Raw genomic sequence first — 21,706 nt, 5'->3', positions numbered from 1 at the left:
GGGTCCTAACTGCTCCTCAAGTCTCCTCTCCCTACCATTCCTACCTCTGAATCCTAAACTCCAAGAACAAGCATTTTTCCTGTTTCCCTGGATCCTTTATGTTTGGGCCTTTGCACCTTCCACTCCCCCATCCAAAATAATATTTCCTGCCCTCAAAATGAACTCTTACTCTCTTCTTCCTCTGCCTTCCTTGGTGCCTTTCATACATGTTAGTTATCAGATTACACAAGAACACATTATTACACCTGCCTGTTACCTTCGCCTCGTGAGACTGCCTTGCCCATGCACTCAGCAGTTCCTGAAATCATCAGCACCATCCCCACCACCACATCAACAGCTAATACTAAATGTTCAAGGCATCATGTATACCCAAGGCCACAGAGTTAGGAAGTAGTAGCCGCTCAAAAATCTAAATGAAGAAAAGTAAGAACCTGTATTTTGGCTTCTCCTGAAAGTACTAGAGGAAAAGAAGCCAAAATGACGATTCGGGATTGCCTTTACCCCAACTGGAGTACAGCACTTAGAAATCATGCATGAGTTCTACAATCTCAGAAAATAAGAGGCTACAACTGCTCTCCTGGTAGCCAACCCTGTCCCAAACTTCAGCGGTAAACAGAGGTGGTTTCCACAGATAACAGGTAAGTAGCATCCAAGTAAGAAAGTCCACCTATCTTTATTTCAATATTTAATTTTATTAATATAATTGTATTTGAGATTTCTCAATGTCCTTTCACTCATTTATTTCCTTTCACATTATTTACTGCCATCCAGATTCGACAGGCTGTCACCCTAGTTATTCACAGTCCCTTCGGCATACCATTACAGAAAACTGTGATGTTTTTGAGCTGGAAGGGAATCCAAAAACTTGTTAAGAGTCCAATACTCTCATTTTATAAGTAACGAAAAGCTGCCAGGTATTACGTGACCGTCTAAGGCCTCACAACTACTTAGAGGTGCAACCGGGGCTTGAGTCCAAGACTTCTGGCCTACAGTTTGGTGCCTTTTCCATTAAAAGGACTCAAATAACAGAACAATGTATTGTGAAATAAATTTCCATAGAAAAATCATTTCTGTATTTAAATTATTTTTAACTAAAAATGGACTATATATATTTTTTTTAAATACTCAAATACTGAAAAGTTCTTTGATAAGTCAGTGTCTCTGAACTCTACTCAGTTCCTCACACACTTTCTTCTTTTCACACACCTGCTCTGTAAGATATTAGGAAAAAGAGTCGAAAACCACAAATCTGGGATCTTTCCTCAAAAATTCTTACCCAGAGTTAATCCTGTAGTTATAGTTGTTGCTATTCCTAGAGACAAAAAGAGAAATAAAATTCAATCATCAACAGAAATATGGTGTTCTTCGATTTGCTGTAAGGGCAGGACGTGGACTCACCCTCGGGGAGTGAGACACCGCCAACAAGACCAACATGTATCAGTTTCTTCCTCTACCATAACCACAAACCAATAGAAGCGTTCTTCATAGCTCCACCTTTCATATTACGAGCTGTACATAATCAGATTAATTAGGGTATAAAATTTGTAAGATGCAAATAACTATTGCTTATAAAAAAATGAGACGAGGGGAAAAAAGCTACTCCAGGCAAAGCACTGGCACAGAGCTGTCCCGGGCAGCTCACCGGCTGGGCTCGCATTTACTCCTGCAGTTCGTCCACTTCCTACGTGTGGCTGTGACGAGCGCTGCAATCGAGGCTGAAAGGTCAGTGCAGAAGGTGGAAACAGAGACCAAGAGGACGAGGGTCGAGAAAAAGGTTAAAAACAGAAGCAATTCCTGTGAAGCCCTTTTGGCTTATAACAAAATAACTGTAGGTATTTAAAAAAAAAACGTTTTATTACTGAAACGTCTATCTTTACCTCTTGCTCTTTCCTCGATGAAACAATTAATAACACAACAGTTTAAAACATCTCATAGGAATGTAAATTATGTTATAGCGAAATAGGATGCTGTCTCATTTATGCTAAATTAATGTCCAAATTGGTAAACTTAACAATCTTTACTAAGATAAAACAATGCATTAGATAATCTAATATAAAAATTTTACTTACTTAATTCATTATATTTAAAGAGCTATAACTTCTCCACGACTTCTTTAAGTGTGTCCCCGTTTTCCTTCCTTCCACTGAAGTGGATCAGAGCTGATGACTAAGCTGATGACTGGGCCTATCACTGGCCCTTACTTCCAAATCCTTATATTTCTTTTCATCTTAGTATTTATCACTTTAGGTCTACCACCAATGACAATCGTATAAAGGGAGGAGAAACAGTACAGAACATGAAAAAGGATAAAATCCCGAACCTACTTCCTGCAAACGTGACGATCCTCCTTACCTGTATTCGTTCCTCCTAGTGTGAACCCAGTAGCAGATTTGGATCCAAACAGCCCGGTTCCGAAGCCACCTGAAGGAGCAGATGTAGTGGCCGGAGTTGCGGTGCTTCCAAGAGTTCCAAAATTGAGCCCCACCGAAGGGTTGCTTGTTTATTAAAAACAAAACAAAACAAAAAACCACAAAATAAAGTTCTATGAGCCAATACTTACAAAAAATGAAAAATGAACTCTTCAAGATTAGTTTCTTTCATTTAACATATCTAATACATCTCCATAGGATACAAAAAGAACAATTTGAACCAAATTTAAATATTTTTCAGTTCTCTTTAAAAATAAATCCACATATAAAATTAGTCTTTAAAAATACAATACCAACCTTCGAGAAAAGCATAATCTAGAGCAATCAGGATTTCAGATCACAAGTTACCACAAACAGGATGATACATATTTTGCTGTCAACAGTTTTGTTTGAAGGAGAGCATATTCTAAAACGGCCATAAGGAAATCCTTGAATGTGGATCATTTTCCTCTTGAACTACTCATGTGCAGTTCACATTGCTAAATTCAATTGTTCTTCTCCAACTACTAATATAAAGTATGACATACCCAGAAATAGAAAGGTATGCTAAGTTGTCTTTACCATCTCTCTATTGCCACATTACCTTATTCATAGGGTAGGGTAGGGTGTGGTTAGGTATCTTCCCACAAAAAAAGCAATAAAAAGCAAATGGGAGGTAGGCGGGAGCAGGGAGAAAGACAACAAATGGACATATCCTGGTAAGAGCAAAATGCAAAACAAAATTAATTACCCTCTGTATCAAGAGTATGTGTTCATCAAAAATACTCTTCAGAGAGTTTTTGAAAGCTTAAAAAAATTGCTAATAACAAGTTATATGAACAAAATTCACATCTTTTCAACTATTCTTATCAAGCCTCAGAGGTTCCAATTTGCTATCTACAGGTGGAAGAACAAATTATGAAACTAGGCAAGAAAATCTTGACAACTTGATACTTCAAAAATTATGTAGGAGAGTTAAGAGACTATAACGTGTAACATAATGAGAAATCTCATTCATCCTATATATGTATCTTCATCACTTCTGTCCCTATACTTCCGTTTAGACATAATTGCCATGAGAGAACCCAATGTCAGTTTTAAAAAGCATGAAAGCCTGGGGCGTTTCAATTTAAGGAGAAGGCAGCAGTGTTGTGGCTGGGTTCCACTACTGGTTTCCATGTGCTGATACCTGTGTGACATTACTTAACCTTTTTGAGCCTCGATTTCCTTATCTGAAAATGGGAAATAACAGTACCCACTTAACAGGGTTTTTGTAAATATTAAGAGATTATGCAGAAAGATACATAGATATATAGATATCTATATATCTATCTATATATCTTGTTGCTACTATTATCATTAAGAACACTTATAAACTCAATGCATTTAAATACGTGGTATTATGCCAGCAAATCACTGTGAGGACAATGGAGAGGGACAAGTTTAATTCGAGAGGTAGAATTTGAAGTCGGTCATCAACACCGAGTGGGAAAAAGAAGAGGGCACACCCTAACTCTGTCTTGGTTTACCACTGATTTTAAGAACGATAGCTAAGAACACACGTGTGTGCCCTGGGTGTATGAAGTACAGTAGGTTGTCAGAGCAGGGCTGCAAGGTCTCAATGACAAAGCACAGATCTTTCAACACTTAATAAACTGAATTTAAAAGATATTTTAAAACACATTATTGGCAAGTTTTGATGACATCAAATTAAGAAAATAATTATTATGCTCCCCTTCCTCCCAAAGAAATCAGTGATCCCATTTGTTTTTACCACTATTCCATAAATACACAAAAAATGTACAGCAAAAGTATTTTTAGACAATTAAAATATTTAAAATTTCTTGACAACTTAAGGTAATGATAACTGAAGACACAATAAAGTGTTTCATAGCTAAGCTAAAAACATTACCAAAGAAATACATCAAAATGAAATCGTCTTACTCTACCAGAGAAGCAAGAGAAATGTCTTTGCGGTAGAGAAACTTTCTTACTTTAAGAAAAACAAAAAGCTACCCCAGACCTGACCAATTATTGCCTCAACCCAGTATTATCTGCCAATCACTCCGGCAGATCAGGAATGTTATTTTAACTTCTCCAGCTTACATTAACATGGACTTAGGAGACAAAGTCATGGCTAACATTTACAGAGCACTTACCAAGTGCCAAATATGATGCTAAATACTTTACAAATTTTATGTCATTCAACCACTCTTTGAGGTAAACATTATACCCCTTTTCCAAATGTAGGAACTGAGGCTTAAAGAGTAACTTCCCCAGAATGAGACCAAAAACCAAGTAGCACTAAGGGGAAGTCAGGCCTCCAAACCAGCATTCCAATGGAGAAAAGTTAGATTGTCTGTCTTATTAATTTATCCAAGCCTTCCTAAAACCTGTGTAAAATTTTCTTTTTGCTAATAAATAATTCATTTATTTGATCATTCAATAAGTCTTTATAAAAGGCACTGTCATAGGGATTGAGGACTGAGGATGGAATAGTAAATGAGACTCAGACTCTGCCCTCTGGAAGTGTCCAGGCAGTGAGAGAAAAAGATTACTCAATCATTCATTCAACAAATATGTACTGAGCGCCACTGTATCTACTGGAAAACAGTATGAAAAGGTCTCTACTCTCAGGGAGCATACAATCTATTGCTGGGCTCAGACAATTAAGTCAACAAAAAATAGAATGAACTGATTACAACTGTGATAAGTGCTATGGTATCGGGTGCTATGAAGATGGACATCCTTACACTGAGAGGTCAAAAAAAGGTCTCTTTGGTAAAGTAACCATTTGAGTCCCAAAAGTAGGCAATAGCGTTTGGCACATGGGTAGGAGGTGGTAGGGGAATTCCAAGCCGAGGGACTTGCCCTAAAGTGAGGTGGGGTTTGGCCAGGCCCACTTCAGGAACTGAGAAAAGGCCCAATAGTTAGAGCAGGATTTTTCAAACTAAGATCAGAACTCGTTAGAGGGTATAAAATAAATTTGGATAACCACCAGCATTTTAAAAAAAAAAAATAAAATGCAACAGGAAATATCACAGTGCATCACACAAAGTAAGGGTATCTTTCTTTGAATCTTTGTTCAGGTACTTATTTGTGATCCTGAACTGGGCGATAATACAAATGTTATTATTATTATTTTTTTTTTACAAATGTTTATTTTTTTGCAGTGGGTCTAGATCACTGAATTGGAGCAAACTGAAATGAGAAGATGGGCTCAGAATGAGCCTAAGAGGTTCCAGATTGTTTGGGTCTTGTGGACCATGGCAAGATGTATTTGTACTTTACTCCAATGATAGTGGAAAAAAAATCACTGAAGAGAGGCAATCACAATTTAAAAAATATATATAACAACCTTGCTAGACAGACATGAAAGTAGATTTTTGAGACTTTTTTGAGAATTGAGATTTCACTGAACCAATCTAAGAGGTGATAGGAGCAGTTCTCATTTAACGAGAGAGAAAGGTCACTAGTTGAAAACCTGGCAGGAATTTTAAGTATTTTCATAAGAATGTAACCTTCAGGGGACCAAGACTCTTATTTATTTACCTTACCACCTAAATCAGAGCCTACTATATAAGAGTGTGTCCAATAAATATTTATTCCAGGGTGGTAGCACTGGAAATGTGGCAAATTGAAAATGAAGAATTAAAATTATAAGGCCTTGCTGATTGTGTACAGAGCAAAGGAGATTGTGTACAGAGCAAAGGAAAACTCCCAGATTTCTGACTTGACTGTGTAGTCTGCGGTCCTCCTCCTCTTTAATACAGACAATGCTGAAGGTATCTTTGCCTCTTTAATCTACAACCACATTCTTCAAGCTTCATGAGCTACCTTGTAACTCATTCTATGCACACTTCTTGATTTAATAGAATAGTAAATGAGACTCAGACTCTGCCCTCTGGGTCTGTACCTTCAAAAGGTTGAGTTTTAAAAGTTCCATCTGTCATTAAAATGGTCTTTAACTATTTTATCTGCCTTCTTTTGGACTTCTGCTTAGCCAAATTTTTGTCACCACCTGAAGTGATGATGTAGCAGGTTTCTTAAAAAGGATGAATTTGCTACCTACATTTCGCAATTTAAAGATAATGAGTCATTAAAACACGACATTCTCAACAAAGTTGTACTAACTTGCATTCTGTTCAAAATTATCATCAACAAATGCAGTAAAACGTATTCAAAACAAACAAACAAAAAAGGACGGAAAAGGTCCCATGAGGCACAAACACCTGAAATCTCATTAAGCACGAAATCATTAATACGCAACGTCTAAAACCGTGTATCCTGCAATGAAATCTGAATTATCAGGGTGGAACTCTTATTTGTCCTCCTTAGAATTTTCTATTAATTGTCTTTTGCTAAAACCTCACGATAAGCTATACTTTCACTCATTCGTGCAACATTCTGTGCCTAAGATTGACGAAGTGCTAAGGTTTGGGTGTGAAATCCCAGGCCCTTTCACTAAGCCAGACCTCGCTCCGTAGGAATCATGTCCGAACCACCGGGGATTTTAGGGACCTCACAACAGAGACACCATCCATCTTCCTCTCACCAGGCTACCTGTAGGAGCAGGGCGGCGAGCGGAGGACCATGAAGCTGGCGCGGGCGATTATTTTCCCCTAGGCCCACCGAGAAAGGAGCCAGCGAGAAGAAAGAGGGGCAGGACCACCCCACCGGAGACCCGCAGGGTAGACTCAGGCAGGGAAAGGGAGGAAGCGCCGTTACCTAGACGACCCTGTGCCGAAGGAGAAACCGCCGCCTGTGGCGGTGCCGCCGGCGGCCACGGTGGTGGAGCCCAGCGCGCCGGTCCCGAAGGAGAACCCCGTAGACATGATTGCCCGGGGATCAGTGCCGTCAGCAAGCGGCAAGAGGTCTGGGACGCGCTTCTCGCCTTAAAGCCAAGGCGGGCCGCGTACCATCTCTCTGGACCAGCCCTGGCCTGGCGGGAACCTCAAACCCCAGCGGTCGCGGAGACAAGGCCGAAGTGGGCGGAGGAACCACTCAAGAGCACGTTCCGGCGCTCGCCGCGCGCGCACAGCCCGCCGGGAGCGAGCCCGCCGCGCAGGGAACCCTGGGACGGGCGTGGGGTTGGCGTGCGCGCGTGGCACGCTGGGACAAGGCGGGGTTGGCGCCCAGGTTTCAAACCAAAGCCAGCGGTTTTTCTCTTTTAGTTCTATTTCAGTACCCACGCTGAGGTAATCTGTACTCTCTGGGTTTCAAATCCCAATTATTGCTTCCACCCTTGCCTGCCGCCAAAAAGGATGCGCGGAATCCCTTTTGCGCCATTTTAGTCTTTCGTTGGCAGTCACCCCTTGAAGGATGGGGAGCGTGTCTACTTCCTGACCGTTCGGAAATCAATCGATGATAATTTACTCATCTGTTGTACGACGTGAGCGCCTCCGGCTGGCTCCGAGGCTTCTGGAGCCCGATGCCGCGGCCACCGAGAAAGTTCGGAAGAGCGTCCATTCGTGGTTGCGGGGGCCGGCCTTGTTGGCGGTGCCGAGGAAACAGAACTGGCCATGTCCTTGGATGTCAAAGCATGTTGTGAAGGCTGCAGATAATGTCAGGGTGTCCTGCTGAGGCAGAGCTCCGGGAGTCCCGCCTTGCCCGCTGCCTCCCGGCTTTACGGCCCTCCCACAGAATCGCAAAGTGAAAGAGATCAGAAAACTGCAGAAACAAGTACAATGTACGGTGAAATTTGAGGGTTTCATGAGCAACCCTTAACCGTAAGAAAAATGTGGGTTCAAAGAAGAGACTCTATGGAGGAAAGGTCAGGAAAGTTAGCCTGTCGGTGATGCGTTTGAGGTGCGGCCATCATGATGGATATCTTTACTTTTCCATCAGGGATTGTTACACTACTCCTGCAAATGATTTTCCTACCTGCGATTTCTAACAATAAAATAATCCCATAAGCAACCACGAGATTTGCTTTCCTAAAACAATTCTCACCACGACACTACCTTAATCAAAAACCCAGTGGCTCCAGTCTGGCACTCGATGCCGGGCTGATGACCACTCATTCTAAGCTCACATCTCAGAACTCCCCTTAATGCCACACTTTCTCTTACATTGAGCTTGGGCATTGCCACTTACTATGAACTGAATTGAGTCTCTCCAAAATTCATTAAGATCAGAGTGGTTTAAGTACCCGCCCCCCGCCGCCCCGCAAAAAACCCACAGAGAGGAGCATTGCGGAGACAGAAATTGGAATGTTTAATGACCAGTATTAGAATCTGTGACATGCCTCTAAATGCACCAAGTTTAAGATTGGACCTCAAAGGCCCTTTCTAAGATGTCATCTGTCCTATTAGCAAAATAGAAATCATTTTATATCCTTACGTTCTACGGGAATAAAACTCCAATGAAAGCAGTTTCTGTAAGCTCAATTTGGTTATTCAATTGAAAACTTGACAGTAAAATGATAGTAACATAATCTTCCTGCCTAAAACCTATCCAGCCAGGCAAAACCATGGAGCACTGGAATTTGGCTTAACTTTCCTTACCTAGTGAGGGTAACACATCCTATTCCACAGGTTGTTCCAAATATTCCTCTTTGACATCATGTGACCCAAACCCACATATCAATTCTACATGAATTACTGTTTTCCAGGATGAAGCAAGTGATTCAGATTCTAAATTCTATGGCAAGCCACTTTGTTTCCCCTTGTTTTTTTAATATCGCGAGAATCCTGTTAAGAAATCCCATCTTTTTCTGATTTATTGGCTGTATGATGACATTTTTAATGTCATAAACAAACTGAATTATCTGAAATGCAATAGCACTGTAAAAATATTCTTATTTAGATTTGCATTAAAATATTTAAATAGGATTGCTTCACTGGTATGATCAGGATAACCCCTTGAGAAGTATCAGTTGAAAGGCTTATCATAAAAGGGAAATAGAAATCTCAAGTCTAATTAAAGATCTATAACATGTACAGTGTGATCCTGTGAAATATCCAAGAGAGAAGTTATCTTTTTAAAGACTATGTATATAACCAGTTGCCTTCTATCTTGAATTGGTTCTCGAAATGGGTCTATTGATTTTAAAGAGTTAGTGTCCTTTCTCTTAAAAATCCTATTAAATTTTCAAAAGATCCAACAATAAAATTTACAGAGAGATCAAAAAAGAAAATGTGACAAAATATTAACAAATGGTGACTCTGCAAGGTTTATGGATGTTCATTGTACTCTTTCAGCTTTTTCGTTGAATTTTTTTGAAATAAAAAGTTAGGTGGGAAAGCCTAAAGTTAGAACAGAAGTTTCCAACAATAGATCAGAACAGTAATGATATGTTTCCTAATAAAGTTTGTACCTATAACCCAAGAAATGAGAGAAATGAAAGCATATAAAGGGTCTTCATGAAACTGAATATATTCAATTCAACATGTAGTCATTTATTATGGTCATTTATTTTGAAATTATGTCCTTTCTGTTGGTGAGTATTGGGGATGAGATATGAAAAAGTTGCCTGATAATAGTAGTGGATGAGGATAAGATTGAGAAAAGAAACTTGGCAATGTCAAAATAAAATTAATGAGGGAAGCTATCTTGTTGCCACCAATTTTCATTCTTCCCTTTTTCCTTAAAAAAAATCTGTTTTTTTCAAGGTGGCACACTAACCAGATAAACTACATATCCCAGCTTCCTTTACAGGTACATGTGACTAATTAGATATAAGTGGGATACGTGAGCTGAGATTTCCAGTATAACTCATTTAGAGGAGGTGGTGGCTGGCATACATCCCTTTTGTCTTTCTCTTCCTTATTCCTTCCTACTGCCTGGAACTTAAACATGTGGCTGGGTCTCCGGTAGCCATCCTGGACCATGAGGAACTTAAGAATGGAAGTCATATGCTAAGGACAGTGTGGCAGAAAAATAGTACGAACATAGATCCTTGATAATATCAGAGCCAGCATACCAACCCTGGTCTGCTCTGCCTACCTTCTGATTTCTTTCAAATGAAAGAAAAATCCATTTCTGTGTTGTTTAGGCCATTATAGTTGAGTTTCTATTATTCATAGCTAAACTTAGTATACCATATTTAACAGGAATCCATACTAAAAGATATACTTTACATCTGTTACCAAAGGAACATAGGGAATATCTGAGATGAACCAAGTTCCAAAATATCTCTAGGGCTGGAATATAGCTATAAAAGCAACAACAACCTGTTATCTAATCGTTTTGATATATGCTAACAGAAGGGCAAAGGGCAGGTTCTAGACTCCAAAACATGGGAGCCAAAGAGAAAAAAAAATTGCATTTATTCTTTTCATCTTTCAAGGAAACAAGTGACACTACCTGATAGATACCCATATTCTGGCCACTAGACCAATACACATTTCCTTAGGATTTATGAATGCATCAGGATTTTGCCAGAATGACAGCAGCCTATCATTTTGCTTTCCCTTGTTCTGAATTTTTTACTAAGCAAACTTCTCAAGTGTAAAGTGTCTTCATAGCTTTACCCGAAAAGAATATGCTGACCTTCATGCCTGTCTGCTTTAAACTTCTGTTTCTCATGGTCAATGATTAAGTTGGTATTTTGAAATTCACTGGTCTAACTAATGTTGAGAAATAGATCTTATAAGCTGGCTGGTCTTCCATCAAGTTAGCTTTTAAGTCTCCATGGACTTTTCCATTTAAACCGTAACTGTATTAAGTGCCCTCTTTGAATGAACGATGAGATCAGGACAGCAAAAAATACTTAATCTGATGTATTTTACTGGTTTCAGCATTTTCAGGGGAGGATAAGGTTTAGGAACACTGGTGCATGTTGAAGTCTTCTTAAACTGGACCATACGCTTTGTAAACAGTAGGAATAAAAACAAATCTCAGTAAACAACCCTCTTCTTCCTAGTGTCTATTTCCCTTAAGTGAATCCACCCCTCGTGGTGACAGAGGAATGAGGCTCTTTGATTCTTGTGGTAATCACTAGGTGGTACGAATCTAGGCTGTAAATCCATTTTATAACCTTTTTGTGATTGTTTAATATTTCCAAGACAGGCAGTTATTGCCCTCACTCCTCTATTTTCTCAATGTCAGGGTAAATTTCCCACAGTATTCTGGGGTTGGATTGGATGAGTGTCCTTCTGGCCCCGGAATTATGTAAGTAGATTCTCCCATTGCATGCATCATCGAGGTGGACCATCTGCTTTGACTTCTGAACTTTCTGTCCTAAATTCACCTGGTTTGGAAATGGTCCTTTTGCATCAATTTCAATATTCTGCTCACATCTCTGTGTAAACAATTTCCCTTGTATTTTGCACTTGTAAGCCCTCACTATCTTGTCAGGTACTGGATCCTTTTTAAAACTGATTTTTTATTTAACCCTCTATTTTAGTTTTTTTAAATGCAGAATTATTTCCTAATTTATCATATCACCACTTCAAACTGGAACTTTCACATGGATTTTGAAAAACAAGTCAATATAGAATAGTTAATACAGACTGTCATTAGATTGTCTGGCTCTGTATCACGATCTAGGCTTTATTTGTTGTATAATGTCAGGCAAGTTATTTAACTTCATTGTGTTTCACTTTCTTCATAATACAGGTAAAGCAATTTACACTTTCAGCCACCTGATAATTGTATAATAGGTGTTGGCTAACATCATTATTACCTCTTGAAAAGAATTGGTAAGAGAAAAAAAATGAGAAATGACAAGAGAAGAGAACGGGGAGGATAACCTGGGATGTAAGGATAATTTGTATGGGAACAAGGAATGGGAAAAATGACAAAAATCTGGAGGAGAATAATATAAAAAGAGGTTTTATTAAGGAAGTCTTGACATATGTTATGCAATATCATTCATCCTCTTCTGCTTTCTCAAAAGGTCTTCCATAAAGACCTGCAATAGTTTTAAATATTTCTTTGAGAGAGGGCAAGATTTGTGTTTCTTTTGGATATGAAAATCTAACCAGACTGGTTTCCAGGTGCCTAATTTTATTCTTATTACATGTTCGTCTTACAGGAGTAGGTGATTTCACCACAAAGGCTGTTGTGTTTAGTAAGCATCGCCATTGCTTTGGCAATCTGTCTGAAACATAGCAGGCACTCAAAACAAACACAAAGCAACACCAAGACAACTTAAATAAGAAAAATGAACGGAATGCTGGAAAATGAAACAAAATTTTTCATTAGAAAAGAAACTTAGATGTTAGGGAGGTTTTTCTAACACCAAACATGGTAAGAAAGATGATGTAAAAATGATGATATTTTTAAAACAGCATTTTCTAGTTACAAAGAGTGAAACTGCTTAGTACAGAACACTTGGAAAACCTGGAGCAGGGTTTCTCCACCTCTGAACCATTGACCTCTTGGGCCAGATAATTCTCAGTGGAGGCGGTGGTGTCTGGAGCATTGCAGGATGTCCAGCAGCTGACCAAGCCTCTACCCACTCTCTGCCAGTAGCACCCCACACCCACACCCAGTTATGACAACCAAATATGTCTCTAGAGATTGCCAACTGTCCCCTGAGGGCAAAATCACTCCAGTCTGAGAAACCACTAAAACAGGATTTACAAAGTCACCTGTAATCCTACCATCTAGAAATGTAAGATGTCTGTTTGCATAAATAAAAATTACAAAATACAGTCACATTGAACTCACCTTTCTAGAGCCAGTTTATATTTCACTCAATAATACAGTATGAATATGTTTGTTATGTAATACTCCTCAGTACAATTTTTTTGGTAGTGTGAGTACTTTATAATAACAAAATCCTAATTCCTTTCTCCCATCCCTCGTATCATTGCCGTCATTTATTTCACTTATACATAAACATATTATACATACCACAAACAAAAATAATCAAACGCATTGTTGCTATTATTATTTTGAATGAACTGTTATCTATTAGATCAATTAAAAATGAGAAAAATAATTTTTTATTTTTCTTTCACTTATTCCTCCTCTGATGTTCTTCCTTTTTTTATGTGGATCCATGTTTCTGACCTATATCATTTTCTTTCTTTCTAAGGAACTTGTTTTATTGTTTCTTCCAAGGCAGGTCTACTGGCAACAATCCCCACCATTTTTGTCTGAGAAAGCCTATATTCCTCCTTCACTTTTGAAGGATAATTCACAGGGTACAGAATTACAGGTTGGTGGAATTTTTTTTCTATCAACACTTTAAATACTGCACTCCACTCTCTTCTTGCCGGCATGGTTTCTGAAGAGAAGTCAGACATAATGTTTATCTTTACTTTTCTATACGTAAGATATTTACCTATAAATAATCCCCCGGCTTCTTCTTTATTTTCTTTATCTTCGCTTTTCTATAGTTTAAGAATGATATGTAATTTTTCTAGCATTTATCCTGCTTGGCGTTTTGTCAGCTTCCTGGATCTGTGGTTTGGTAAATAACATTAATTTGGGGAAAATTTTCAGTTATTATTGCTCCAAATATTTGTTTCTGTTCCTCTCTCTCTTTCTTCTCCTTCAGATATTCTCATTACAGGCATGTTACACCTTCTATAGCTATTCTACAGTTCTTGGATATTCTGTTCCTTTTTTCTTTTTTTTCAACCTTTTTTTTTCTCTACTTTTCAGTTTTGGAGGTTTCTATTGAGGTATCATGAAGCTCAGAGATTCTTTCTTCAGCCATGTCCAGTCTACTAATAAACCCATCAAAGGCATTCTGCATTTCAGTAGCAGTATTTTTTGTTTGTTTGTTTTTTAATCTCTGGCATTTCTTTTCGGTTCTTTCTTAGGATTTCCATCTTTCTGCTTACATTGTCCATCTGCTCTTGCATACTATCTACCCATTAGAATCTTTGGCATATAAGTCATAATTGTTCTAAATTCTCTGATAATTCCAAAATTCCTGCCATATCTAAGTCTGGTTTTGATGCTTGCTCTGTGTATTCAAACTGTGCTTTTTACCTTTTAGTATGTCTTGTAATTTTTTCCTGGATAGTCAGATATGATGTACTGGGCAAAAGGAACTGCCGGGCACTGATTCCCAGGGAGGTTTCTGCTCGTGGGTTTCTGCTCTGATAGCTCTGATTCTGTGTAGTCGCCCGTCCCTCTCTCTGATTTTGGGAGCAGTGGTTTGCCCTGTGATCTCAATTCCCTTATAGATCTAAGAAAAGTTGTTGATTTTTCAGTTTGTTCAGGTTTGACTTGTGAGGAGCTGCAGCATTTTTTAAATGGATGCTGGTGTAACAATGTAATAAACAGAGCCACTTTAAAATGGAGTTGGAGCTGCCATTCCAGAGGAACTGCCTTGCATGTTTTATGCCTTAACAAATCTTTGGATTATTAAAACAAGGCACCATAACCTTTGGACTGGGCCTAAAACGACTTTGTATCCAGAACGACATTGTATCGTGTGGGAAGATAACAAGAAAGCAGATATTATGACTACTGGACTGATGACAATTAGAATGAAAATTAAAAACATTGTTTAGAATAAGTGTCACCATGGTAGCTTATCAGCACCAACAGAAATGCCTTCTTTCTATTAATATAATTGTTTCCCTTCCCATGTTCCTGAATACTCCTTGCCTTCGTCTCCTAATTTGAACACTATTTGGGTTTCTGCCTGAAAAAAAGTGCTTTCCGAATAGCTATTCTTTTTTGACCTTGAATAAATGCTTGTTTCCTTGCACTTTGGCCTTTTATATTTAGGTCATCACTGGTATTACGCACATAACTAATCTTTTAGTATGGGAGATTTTGATTGTTTCAAATAAGGCTTACACGACATATCCGATCATTTCCTGAGAATAGATTCTTGTGGGCTGATGGACATAGCGACATCCTGTCTCGCCCTCACCCACTAAATTCTCTTTGCGCAAGCCCAGACCCCTGCTTTCCTGGTCCTCGGCCCGCTGAGCCATAGAGGACGGCCCTCTGTCAGGGTTGGTGAGGCCTCCACGGACAGGGGGCGCTGTAGAATCCACAGCGGCCCCGGAGGAAGCAGACGCCGCTCTCCTTGGGCCGAAGCTCCGCCCCGCCCTCCCACGCCCCCTCGGCCACCGCCTAGTTTGGGGAAGTGTTTCTAGGAGACGGCGCAGGCCGGCTGCGCCTGCGCGGTGGACGCTGCCGGGGGCGGACGGACGGACCGCGGCGCTGGCCCGCTGAGCTAGTTCCTGCTGGGTCTGGGTCGCCGTCGCCGCCCGGGTCCTGTCGCCTGATGGTCCGCCTGTGAGGCGGGCTGCCGGCTGACGTCTCCTCGCGATGGAGCACATCCGTACGACCAAGGTAGTGGGGCGCGGGAGAGCCGTTCGCCGCCGGCCCGGGGCTGACGGGGCGGAGGCGGCGGACGACGGCAGATCGTTTGGCCCGACGGGGCCGAGGACCGTTCGGGAGGGGGCCTGGCCCCGGGCTTGAGGGGCCTGGCCGGGCCTGGTCTGGGAGGGCAGGGGCAGTTTAGGCCAAACAGGCTGTGGAAGGCCCCCGTACCCGCGGAGTAGGATCTCGCTTTCAGTCCAAGGCGTTGGGGTGCAGATGATTTGGGCTGCTTGGAGTTAAGTCTCCTGAAATTGGTCGCCGCCCTCTCAGCAGTGCACGTTCTTGGGCAAAATGGGGGCTGCTTTAGCTGCGGGGCCTTTCAGCCTTTCGCCACCCCGGACCGGAAAACCGGTGGGTCCTCGAGTTGATATTATGATGTTGCATAAGCTTCTTCTTTTTCTTCGCGTTTAATTGTCCCGTGTCACACCGTCTTGATTCAAGTTTTGGAGGAGAGATGAGCTCTAGGCTCCACCTCACTTTCTCGTCTCGGTCTCCAGTCGTTTAAATTTGGTGTTTTCGTCTCTGTGGTCAAACTTTATTGTCTTCAGAGTCAACAGAGGAGTTACCGAGAAAGGAAAACTGTTATCCCAGATTTTTGAACTGTTCTTCAATTGAGCTTATTAAACTCCATGCTTCATTTTTCTGTGTGGAAGGCATTTGTTCCGAGAACAAACAGGTATTATGGTTCTTTTGCAAATGTTAAAACTGAAGGAGTCAACATCAAAATATTACCAAATTACCAACAACATTTCACTTAGACTTCAACTTTGGGACGGAGAAAACACAGAGACCAGAAGAATTGAATAACATGATTTTAAGATCGCTGGGAAGAGGACCCAGTGTGCATCTTGACTCTGTTTTGCTGAAACTGTCAGTTAATTGCTGCTCATCCTAGAGACACTGTTCATTTAGGAAAATAGCAGACATGGGTCATCTTCATTTGTTCTACGGAGAGTTTGAGAGCTATGTCATTAAAATGTTTCACAGCCCTTTTTAAGGTGTACGTGAAATTTTACTAGAGCTTGTTTTTAATATTTAAAAAACTTTTTTTAAAAAGAAGAAAGGTAAAGTAACTAAAATTCAAGTTGCTGGAGCCTAAAATTTGAAAACAGAAGGGTGATTAAGTAAATAAACTAGTAGAGGATGTAGAGGTGGCGTAAAGTAGGCATCGAATCAGATTCTTATCCTGGTTGCAAGGTTCCAGACGTGTGTTTTTAGTAGCTGTGTGCACACGACTTCCCTCTGTACCAGGTGGAACCTGATCTTTGCATCTTCCATAACGCTGCAGTGCACATAGCACACAACAGCAAAACAGTAAAAGTGAACTGAGTTTAATCAATTAGATTAGAACAAGCCTTATTCCTAGGAGGATAGTAAGAGTGAACAGAATGTTGGAAAATGTTTAGGATCCCTTGCCTTATTTTAAGCCTTTCTGCTTTAATTTTACGGTGAATGTTTATCTTTGTTTTTATTTGTATAGTTGTAGCTTCTCTGACTTCCTTAAGGTTATTGCTAGTGACTTTCACTTGGTCTAGTGTTGTTCTTTAAATACCAGTTGATGGACTCTCTTCAATTACTTTTCTGAGTTAGTCTTACCTTTTTATGGTGGGTCCGTGCTGGTGGTTTAGTTAAGGTCCTTTTATAACCTTTTAAAGACTAAAAGATTTCTGACTAGTTTTCTATTAAAAATACTTCTCTAGTGTGCTCCTTTATTGCTTCAAATTATTTTTCTAGCATTGGAGCACTACTACCCCGGAATAACCTTCAGCGCCTGTTGACTGCAGTTAAACAAATATTTGCAATGTACCTGTTACGTGCTAGGCACTGTACAGACACTGGGTACACAACAGTGAGCGCAATTGACATGGACCTCATAATGTATTCTGATCATTGTTGCGTGGGCTATATTTTCTTAAATCATAACTTAAAAGATTGATTTGAACATAGCCAACTTTTTGTTTCTATTATGCATAGCCTTCACTTGGACATAGTTAATTTGCTGCAAAAATAATTGTAAGTATTACAAACTAAAAATGAATTACTTTAAGTTTATTTAGCTGTTCTGAATGCTATGTGGTTTAGCCACTATGATCAAGAATTGACTGTGGAGTAGAAGAACTGTGTAATTCTTGATTTGTTCTGTGTTGTTCAGATAGCTGTACAGTTGACCCTTGAACAACTTGCGAGTTTGGGGCGCTGACCCCTTTGCAGTTGAAAATCTGTGTATACCTTTGACTCCCCCAGAACTTAACTATCCTTGGTATCCAGGAGGGATTGGTTCCAGAACCCCCCACAGATACCAAAATCCATGGATACTCACACAGGTCTGCTATAAAATGGCGTAGATCAATGCATACTGTCAGCTCTCTGCATCCGCAGACTTCCAACCATAGGTTGAAAACAGTACAGGTGTTTGTTGAAAAACATCCTATAAGTGGACCTACGTAGTTCAAACCCATTTTCAAGAGTCAACCGTATTTGAAAACTAGTAACTATATGTCAGTATAGCAAACTATACAGTATTATTTCACAATTTTACATTCAAATGTATTAGTTTATACAAAATTATCAGTAATCTCTTAAATAACCCTGTCAGTTGGGTACCTTTGCAGATAAGGAAATAGACTTAGCAAGTGTAAGTAATCTGTCCAGTTAGCTCATGAGGGTTTGAATCAAGGTTTAAACCAAGGTTTGTCTAACTCCAAAGACTATGTAATGGTTTTTCCATTGCCTCTGTAGTTTTAATCTAATCGTAAAAGTATATTAATATTAATTCATAAATCTAAATAACTCTAAGAGCTTTATCTTCCTCAAACCTCTTCTTGACATAAGTAAATAATATACATGTGGTATTGTTTTTTTGTATATATTTTTTTGCCTAGAGTTTTATCAGATAAAATATGTTACTGAATACTAATAAAGTGGCTTTATAGGTCTAAAATTCAAGAATAGATATATCATCCTGTTTTGGTCACATTTGGTTTATTAACTGTATAACATCAATAAAAAGGTTAAGTCGACTTTGAATTTCTGGAAGAGCATCTCCGAGCTGTCATTGTGAACAGCGTAGTTATCCCCTATCACTTTGAGCTCTAATTTTGTCATAACAAGTAGTCTTGCCAAGAAACAGCGGGAAGTATGCAGAGACAGATCTTTATGCAGGCTTTCTCTTCTCTCTGCCAGGCTCCAGTGCTTTGGCTGACATCATGTATTGATGTCGAATTTTGTGCTGTTTGTGAATGGAAGTTTACAGAATGAAATGGAAGAATGTTTACCTAAGTTCTGTATGAAAGACTGCTTCCTCGAGTTTGTTAAAGAATAGAATGTCCCATGAAAATCTGACCCCACTAGAGCTCAAATTGAGTTATTCCAAAAATAGTTCCCAGTTCGTCTTAGCTTGTTACCCCCTTTTGTCATTAGAATGTGAGATCATACAGGTATGTACACAAATACATGTTACCTGTTACAAAGAGTGAAGGAGGTGCAAAACTAAGAACGGATGAAGAATAAGGAGAAAGTGATATTATTTTAATTGTCTTTGAAATATGAGCCAATAGACTTTGAGAAGCACCTAATGCTTTCCCCCACAAACTAGTAAAGTACCATTCTGACTCACTCACAAGTGAGAAAACGGAAACTCACAGAGATCAAATAAAATAATTTGTTCTCCCTGACTCAACAGCTAGTCCTCCTGAGGAAGAGGGGGAGCTGGGAAATCGAATCTTGGTCTTTCTAGTACCAGTCATGTTCTTTTAACCATTACACTCTCCTGCCTCACAGCATAATTATCTAGTCAAGAGATTTGGGTGATGAGAGGTAGATGGGCCAGTGGGAATAGGAGTGGAAAGGAAGGGACTGATGGGAGGAACTCAGTGGTAGGGTTTTGTTTAGTAGGTAGCTGATTATGAGGGTGTAGAGTTAGGGAAAATGTCTGGCCCAGAGAAATAGATTTGGAGGTTGTCAGTATTTAGGTAAACATTGACATTTCCTATTGTGAGTGAGTTTATGCAAGAAGAATACGTAGAGGCTCTAGAGAAGAGTGTGAAGGGTAGAGCCCTGGGAATACGCAGAGGAGGAAGAGCCAGAGATATAGAGTATTAGGGATGAAATGGGAGTGGCGAATCAGGGATGGGGAGGAAGCAGTCTTCCCTGTCTAATACCAAACAAAAAGCCCTGCCATTATAAAACTTATTTCCTAGTTGAGAAAGACATAACAATAAAGAAAATTAGTCAATCAAATATATAATATGGTAGAAGGTGGTAAATGCTGTGGAGGGTGCCAGGGCCCAGGTGGGGAGGACAGTTGGAAATAGGGAATTAGGGAAGTCCTTACAGGTGTAGTGACCTGAGAGAGGTGAGGCAGTGGGCTGACTTTATATGGGTGGGGAGGGGTGGGAAGCGTCCCCACAGGTTGGGCATGCCTGGTTGGTGACAACTGGCGAGGAGACCAGTGTGGCTGGAGCAGAGTAAGAGAGGAGCGAGCACAGTGGAAGGTTCAAGTGGGGGCTGTAGAGCCCTGAAGGGAAATGTGGAATCTTTGCTTTTAGCGAGTGGGACAGGAAGGGATTCATGGAATGTCAGCTGTGTCCAGCGCTGCAGGAGAGCAAAGTAGGGTAGGTCAGAAAAGTGCCCCAGGATTCATGTTCTGTTTCATTTGGCAACTTATACAAGCAGAAGCTGTTGTAGGAACTGGGGATACATGGACAAAACAAGATAAAAATCTCTGCCCTGTGATGCTTACCTTCCACTTCATAGAGGCTCTTTCTTTTCGATAGCTAATTCTTGGCAAGATATCAGGACTCTGAGTGTGGAATAATGATTGTAAGAGGCTCAAATGGGTGCCTGGGTAGAGAGGGCTTGACGGCACACTTCGTGCTTCCATAGCCATTGTCATGTAGTTGTCAAGTGAGTACAACTGTTGGTCACAGAACTTTGTGGAAGGCGAGTGGTCCCTTCCTGTCCCACAGGCCACTTTTGTCTCTTGGGAGCAGATAAGGATCTGAATTTTCCGATGGTGATTCTGTGTATGTGTGATATCTTGTGTTTTTCATTTCCTGCTTTATAATCAGCTGAAATTCGAACTTCCTGTATAGACCATCAGTGGTACCTTTAGTGCAGGCCCGGAGTTGACAGCAAGTCAACAAAATGGCCCTTAAAGTAACGTGCTGGCATTTCTCATCCTCACCAAACGACCACACCCTCCAGTTCTTTTCTCCCTGTTCCATTTTCTTCTTCTTTGTTTCTTCTCTATTTTCCCATGATGTCTTCCCCCTCCCCCAATTTCCTTTTTGCCTTGGCAATACCTCTAATTAAAGGATCCTGACGCTTTCTGCGGTGCCTCAGTGTAGTGACCTGAAAGAGTTCTAGATGCTTCCTAAACATCTGACTTAAAACATTTCCAAGAAGACACTGGGAAAAAATCCGTAGCGACGTCTGGAAAGTACTTTAAGTTCCTTGGTGAAAAGGGGAAATACGAAGCAGCAGCTGGTGTTTAGAGACTGGCTAAGTCTGGAGTTTGAAATTTGTGTGAAGATTTCAGCGAAGAAAAAGATTTGATTTCCCTTATTTTAAAAAAATTTATCTTAGGATTTGCAGCAAAAGACACAATAATCAGTGTATTTTCTCAGAGATTTTCTTACTTCCTCCAGAATAAGTACTAAATAAATGTTTTGGGATGATTTCAGATTAATTTTATTATCTATCACATCCACGTGGAATTGCTGTATTGAAACATCATGTAATGCTTTTCCATCATATTTTTTTGGGTTGAATGTAAGTGTACGTTTATGAAGGCAGTGAACAATCCCCAAGTTGTGATGGGCAAGGTGGACTCTTTTCTCCCAGACTTAGATTTCCTTTGATGGACGGCAGCCAGTTGGATGAGCTTAACATCTTTTAGAAGCCTCTGTTTTTCCTTCCTTCCTTCTCACATCAGTTTTAGCATCTCAGGATGAGCTTCCTCTTTGCCCTGTGTGTTGCAGCTTAGTCTACGCCCTTACCGCATCTCTCCCAGACACCCCTAGATAACTTAATTAGCCTCTTACCGGGTTACC

At 40.1% G+C, this 21,706-nt stretch overlaps 2 protein-coding genes across 2 annotated transcripts in view; one reads left to right on the top strand and one right to left on the bottom strand.

Annotated features, from left to right (window-relative positions):
- The window catches only part of NUP58 (nucleoporin 58), a 39,265-nt gene extending 31,815 nt beyond the window's left edge, over positions 1-7,450 (bottom strand). The window contains exons 1-4 of the mRNA XM_011375482.2: positions 7,137-7,450; positions 2,353-2,495; positions 1,277-1,312; positions 250-343 (exon numbers count right to left, since the gene is read on the bottom strand). Coding sequence (XP_011373784.1) covers positions 250-343; positions 1,277-1,312; positions 2,353-2,495; positions 7,137-7,243 — 380 coding nt within the window. The 5' untranslated portion in view covers positions 7,244-7,450. The remainder of the gene's footprint in view (positions 1-249; positions 344-1,276; positions 1,313-2,352; positions 2,496-7,136) is intronic.
- A 7,972-nt stretch (positions 7,451-15,422) lies between these two features.
- The window catches only part of MTMR6 (myotubularin related protein 6), a 33,212-nt gene continuing 26,928 nt past the window's right edge, over positions 15,423-21,706 (top strand). The window contains exon 1 of the mRNA XM_011375467.2: positions 15,423-15,623. Coding sequence (XP_011373769.1) covers positions 15,600-15,623 — 24 coding nt within the window. The 5' untranslated portion in view covers positions 15,423-15,599. The remainder of the gene's footprint in view (positions 15,624-21,706) is intronic.

Source organism: Pteropus vampyrus, unplaced genomic scaffold (genome assembly GCF_000151845.1).
Source record: "Pteropus vampyrus isolate Shadow unplaced genomic scaffold, Pvam_2.0 Scaffold272, whole genome shotgun sequence".
Lineage (NCBI taxonomy): Eukaryota > Metazoa > Chordata > Mammalia > Chiroptera > Pteropodidae > Pteropus > Pteropus vampyrus.
The sequence above is the reverse complement of the archived record's forward strand: the minus strand, read 5'-3'. Positions and strand labels throughout refer to the sequence as shown.